This window comes from Falco naumanni, chromosome 6, assembly GCF_017639655.2.
Source record: "Falco naumanni isolate bFalNau1 chromosome 6, bFalNau1.pat, whole genome shotgun sequence".
Lineage (NCBI taxonomy): Eukaryota > Metazoa > Chordata > Aves > Falconiformes > Falconidae > Falco > Falco naumanni.
The window spans coordinates 50480845-50486976 of NC_054059.1; the positions used below are offsets into that span (position 1 = coordinate 50480845).

Consider the following 6132-nt stretch of genomic DNA (forward strand, 5'->3'; position numbering starts at 1 on the left):
CTTTCAGTTCTGAAATCTGCTTTTTATTTTTCTGTTACGTCACTTCAGCACAAGGAATTAAAATCAATTCTAAGTTCAAGATGTCTATTAGTCCTTAAGAAGAAGCTGTTGCACACAAAAATACCAGATACCTATTTTTGCGACGGAGGGAAGACACAGTCACTCAATATGAGTGATCAGTAGACTTTGTTTATTGTACCTTACAGTCACCTTTTAAGCCTTGTTATAATTAGCTCATACATATTACAAAAGTTAAGCTCATTATTGGTTAGTTGCCTAAATACCAAGCCCGCCCCTAGTTTCTCTTCTGTAGTTTTCTGTTCCCACCTGCAACATTCTTTTCCCACCGAAATCTTCCTGTTATTGTGTAACAAAACCAGCCAAAGACAGTGTATTTTGCTTTACTTCAGATAAGGTGAGAGCGATGTGCATTTTTGTCCAGCCAGCTGGACTATGTCTATGAGACCTTTTCTCAGCTAGCCAGTTATCCACAACCTATATAAAGTTCAAGACCTAACCTATCCAAATACACTTCTTGCATGCAATAATTTTAGTATGTAGACTTCTTTTTAAATGTTATTCTAGCAACTTTCATCAGAGCAATAAAAAGTTAGATGTGACACACACAGCAAAATATTCTGTAAACCCAGTTCTGCAGTCACACACAAGCAAAACTCTCGCTGAAATCAAGGCATAATCACACCCAGGAAAGGCTTTTCTCCAAGATTTTCTTTTGACACTTTTAAGCTTCTTATGCAAAATGAAGGCATAAAGCCCTTTTACCCCTTTAAAATGTGATCATACAAAATCAGTAGAAGTCTTCTACATCGTAAGCCAAAACATAATGAGGGTAAGGCATTCCAATCAGCACAAAGAATACCAAGTTAGTCTTTATGACACTAGCTGGACTGCTGCAAAGTAAGTTGATATTGATGGATATGTTTTCACCACAGCCTAACCAGGAGTCTTTGCCCCTGGGGTCTGAGATGCAGGTTGCAGCAGTGGCACAGCTTGGGAAATTATTTGAATGCTTTTTGGTACCCAGACATTATCCACCATTGCTGCTTAATTCTCAAGCCATAAGAACATGTAAGAAATTTGGAATAGTTTTTCCTGGAAGGTCAATAACCTTGTTACCTTGAATTGCATGTGTTTAGGAAAGCTGTGAATAAAAATATGTTTATAAATAACCTCCTGCTCACATACAGATACTCCTCTGGAGGCAAAACTATTGTATGTGGCAGGTCATGAACACATATTACGCTTGTAAATCTTATTGCCTTTGTTCTTGACATGAAAAAAAAAAAGAGTATTTGTAGTCTTTTAGATGAGGAATAAGTGTCAGATGACTACTCTCCAGCAGCAGTAATCACCAGTGTGGTTCTCTTCTGCAACACTGCATAGAGGACAGATACTTTTTTGTTATAGCTTGAAATCATTGTTTTAAAACTGCAGGTGGACTGGATGGTAAATAACTAGAAGTGGTTGACGTCACTGAGTTTTTAACAAACCTAGCCTTCTACATGAGATCTCAAAAATTTCAGCAATGCACAAGACCACTGTAGTCACAGTAAACGTGTACATTGCAATAAGAAAAATTGTCTTTTCTAAGTGCTCTGGCACCATGCACCGGGTAATGTTAAACTTTTTTTCAAGTGCTCTCACATCACACATGTAGATTGCGTTCACTTTGAAACCAAAGAGCTGAATCTAAAGCCAAAAAGCCACAGCTTCAAGGATAATCCTTAGGAAAACAGAGAAGATATAAAAAGCAGTGTAGAACGACTTTTGGAGGATATCTTCCTGTTTGATGCTCTTACATGCAGCATAAAGGTGAAAAAAAGCTCCAGGTACCAGTACAATCACCAGCTGTAATGCCCAGAATACCTAAAATGTAGCAGAAATGTAGTTGTCAGATCATTTACAACTGCATTATGACAGCTAAAACGTGCACATACTGGAACATTTTGCAAGTCTGTTTTTTAATATATAACAAATGTATAAACAGAAGACAATAAAGGTAAAAATCACTATTATGTTTTTAATTTGCAAAGTTCAGTTGGTTTCTGAACTGTGAGGATTGTTGTTACAAAGGACAGAAAACACAACTCTATATTTAGTCACAGATTAAAGGTTATTAAAAGGAAACTGTTCATGAAAAAGCTAAGTGATAATTAGCCCAGTCAGTTATTACTACTTATATGGAACAACTATGTTTAACTTCTGCAGTTTATTTTCTTAACATTGGATTTCTACAATAAAAAAAAAATAATTACCTGAGGAGTTATAGGCCTGAACTGGTTGTAACAGAAAAGATTAACCTCTCTCTTGTCTGGGTCGCAGCTGAAATGCAAGGCCTCATTGCCATAAACAGCAAAGCCCAAAACGCCGAGGAAAAACATACGAACCGAGCCAAAGAAAAGCGTGTGGAACTGGCCAATGACCGTTGGTGGCCTGAGCTGCAAATCGCAGACGTGTTCAGCATGAAAACAAAAATGAACAGCGTTATTGTTGGAGGCCTACTTGCTCTTTTTCATTATCCAAAATACTTATTTTATTCTATTTGTTTTAAAAAGGAGGGGGTTTGCCTATGAAGGCTGCAGTAGCTTTCTAACAAAATAATGGCTTAGAAGCTTTTATTGTTGCTGCTAAATTTATGTAAACATTCTTCCAGCACTGAGCAGTTGATTTGTTTCACCGCCGTTACACGTATCCTGCTGGTGCAGAATGCGCCAGGCAGAGCTGAGCGCTCCGACAGGGAGTCCGTTCGTTTTGCAGCTCTGTTGATTTACGCGATGTCAAATGATGCCAAAATAACTCATCATCAAACCTAAGGATACTTATTCTTGCAAATTACATGTCGGCTTTCCCTCAGGGGCATTCCTAGCACCCTGGCAGGCCTGCTGCTGCTGCTGAGCGGCCGCGGCAGGCAGACCCCCCGCACCGCGGCTTCGTGCCCGGGGCTGGGGGGCGCGGCGCGGCTCCCTGGCCGTCGGGGGCCGGAGCTCTGGCTGCCGGCTGCCGGCCCCGAGTCCGCCCGCGTACTCACACATCCCTCCGAGAAGCTCCTCATGTAGTTGGGGGACATGTCGGGGGAAGGCGCCCTGCGCAGCCGGCCCCGGCTCGCTCCGCCCGTCGCCCCCGGGCGGGCTCCGGCTTTCGGGCAGGGAGCGGGCGCGGCGATAGCGGGGCCCCCAGGCGGTAATCCCCGCCCGGCACCGCCGGCCACCCCTGCCCCGCCGCTGCCGGGTGCCCTCCGCGCCCTGCCGCCCCGCCCGGGGGTACCCGCTGCACCCACTGCCACCCCGTCCCGGCGCCGGCCCCCGCACTGCCCCTCGACCGCCCCGGCCCTGAGGTGAGGCGCAGCGGCAGCCTCCTGGGCTGCTGAGCAGTTCAGTTTACACCGTCTGGAGTTTAATAACTTATTTTTAACTAAACCCAATAAAAAAGTAGTATGCAACCAGATGTGGAAGCTGTAGGTCCAAGATTGTGGATTCAAAGAAACAACGGCAAACGAATTAAAGGAAACAATATTAACCACTCCAATATTGCTACAAATATCCTAATGACAATAATTGCTATTAATAACTTGCCGGCATAGTCCATATGGACAGGTGAAAGAACTCCAGAGCTATGCGTGTGAGCTCATGTATGCACCACACACTCCTGCTGGCAAACAGGCATAGGAACTTGGCTCAACCTGTCAGTTTGAACCTAGTGGGAGTTTTATGAGAAGGTGGAGTGAGGAAGGATGGAGATGGAAACCCAGAGGAAGGGAAGAGGTAGCTTGTTATTCAGTCACTGGTGCACAGTAGCTTACTCGGCATTCTGAAGAGGATGCACAGGAAAGTGAAATCCAGCCACCAGATCCTAAAGGGAATTTACTCTCTTGCCTCTAAACTCATGAGAGAGCTTCCTTTATAACCAGTTGCAGCATGGCTTCAAGCTGATGTAACAAATAGTATTGTCCCATCCCCCCTCCGTGGAAACAGGCAGGAGGAGGGAAGAGGTGGGGATTTGGGTTCATTTTATATGTGAATTCAGCTGCTGCAACTCAAAGGTAACACACAGCATGTTTGGAGTAACTGCTGTAAAACATTGGAACACCCTTTCTAAGGGGAACCTGTCCTGCATCTGCTAAAGTAGCTAGATTACAAAGAAAGTGACAAGCACTTCAATAAGTGTGCTATTTACTACAGCTCCTTTTTCAGGTAGTTAAATATTTATCTCCTGAAGATAAATATACTGTAAGAAGTGCTGTATTAGTAGCACTGAAACTGGGTTTCTAAACTTTCTGCTGCTCCACCACTTAGAAAGAATGCTAAGGTTTGTATACATTGAATGAACTAAGAGCAATAATACCTCACAGTGCCATGTGATCTGCAATAAAATGTTGCAGCACTCTCAAAACTAGCCAGCTGCAACAAGGATTTTACCACCCCATACCAGGTTAACATCAATAAATAGCTCCTGCACCTTGCCCCAGCACAGCCGCAAATCCCCCACAAGATTTCAACAGTTCATCTACTGTTCATACTGTTTCTCCATGCTCTTCAGGCTATTCCCTCTGCTTCTTGTCTCTGCTTCACCCTTCTCCTCATCTCTCCTACCTCCAGGGCACTCTTTCTCCTCCCTCTGCTTCTATCTCTCTTCACTGGCTGCTCCTTTTCCATACCCCTTAGAGCTATTTAACTACTTAGCAGGAACCAGCCACAGCTGCACCTTATCCACATCAGCCAACCCACCGCCCCTGAAGCCAGCCCACAGCTGTATATTGTTAATTAACCCAGATTCATTTCTCTACAATAAAATACTGTGGTTCTTAGGATGTGTGGCTAACCTTCACAAAAAATGCAAGACTTCTCATTACAGTGAGTTGCTTTTCTTCTGCTCATGATACATATGGAGCTTAATTATCATCCAAAAGCAATTTTTAATGTTTCCACTACACTATAAAATTGCTAAAGTAGATCAGCATGTTGGACAGATGTTTAATATTGATAGTATTTCCATCATTTAATTATTTTAAAATGTGACTTGCTATTGAAAACCTAATGTTGAACATACTTCCAAGAATACTTTTATTGGTATTTTTTATGATCTTTTTTAAGCAGAAATTTTTAAAAAAGCAATAATGGGAAAACTGAAAACCTTTGTTTCTAAAGTGAGATAGATTTTTTTTCAATTTTTTTTTATTATACTTACTAGGGTAGTGATTACTTTTACATTAATCGGTGAACATGAATCCACAATAATAATTAAGTTTGGTCAGGAAGCATTTGATTTCACTACAGATAGAAAAAATATTTAAGAACACACTTTAGGTAAAAACCTGCAATAAATGCTACTTTGTATCTTTTTATTGTTAGGTGGGGATAGCATAATTACTTACCTGACTGGACTGTCTAATCGAAGACAATCAATACATGCACTGTATGACCTCAGTAACATTATGGAAACTTGAATTTCTGTCCTGTGATAAAGATGCTAAAAGAAAAGTTTGCTGCTGGCAATGTGCTTTCACTTTATACATGAGGAATACAGCTGCATTGAAATAAAAAATGAATTCTGTACAGGATATCAGGTAAACCCAATAGAAACCCTATGGGTGTCTGCACTCAGATCCCACTGAATGTGATGAATGGACCCACAATAAAACTGTTGGTTTCTTGGAAGTGGTTCTCTACAGGTCATGTGAGCTGAAGCACAGGAAGCCCATTATTTCACACTATGAGCAAGTAGTAGCAATGATTTCCTTTTGTCATGTATGTTCAGTAATGTGCTTTGTAACACTGCATTAAGAGGATAACTTGAGATGGAAGTAGAGCAAGCTGGCATTGTGCAGTCCTTTTGAATGCAGTCTGCTAAGGCAACTCAAGCCGTTCTTTGGGACTTTCTTGACAGAAAATCATTATTTGTTCTGAATCTGCAAGAGTGGCTGTCTGTTGGTTGTCTGTCATGGACAACTGAGATAGAAGATATTGATATCACACTTGTTTCTAAGTCTTAAGCCTGGCTTTCTGCTGAGGGTTGCAGCTCAGCAGTGTGCTCTTTAACTCCTCAGCAAGCTGGAGCCCTACTGAATAATCACAGTGAAACAAATGGAAACTAACTGCATGCATGAAGCTGCAC

General features: G+C 42.0%; 1 protein-coding gene across 1 annotated transcript; it reads right to left on the reverse strand.

The window, feature by feature from the left end:
- Positions 1-452: 452 nt before the first annotated feature.
- GJE1 (gap junction protein epsilon 1) lies at positions 453-3135 on the reverse strand. Its single transcript, XM_040599082.1, is given in 3 exon segments — positions 453-1887; positions 2277-2459; positions 3050-3135. Coding segments are annotated over 3 exon segments (618 nt in total). The 5' UTR covers positions 3089-3135; the 3' UTR covers positions 453-1491.
- Positions 3136-6132: the final 2997 nt, after the last annotated feature.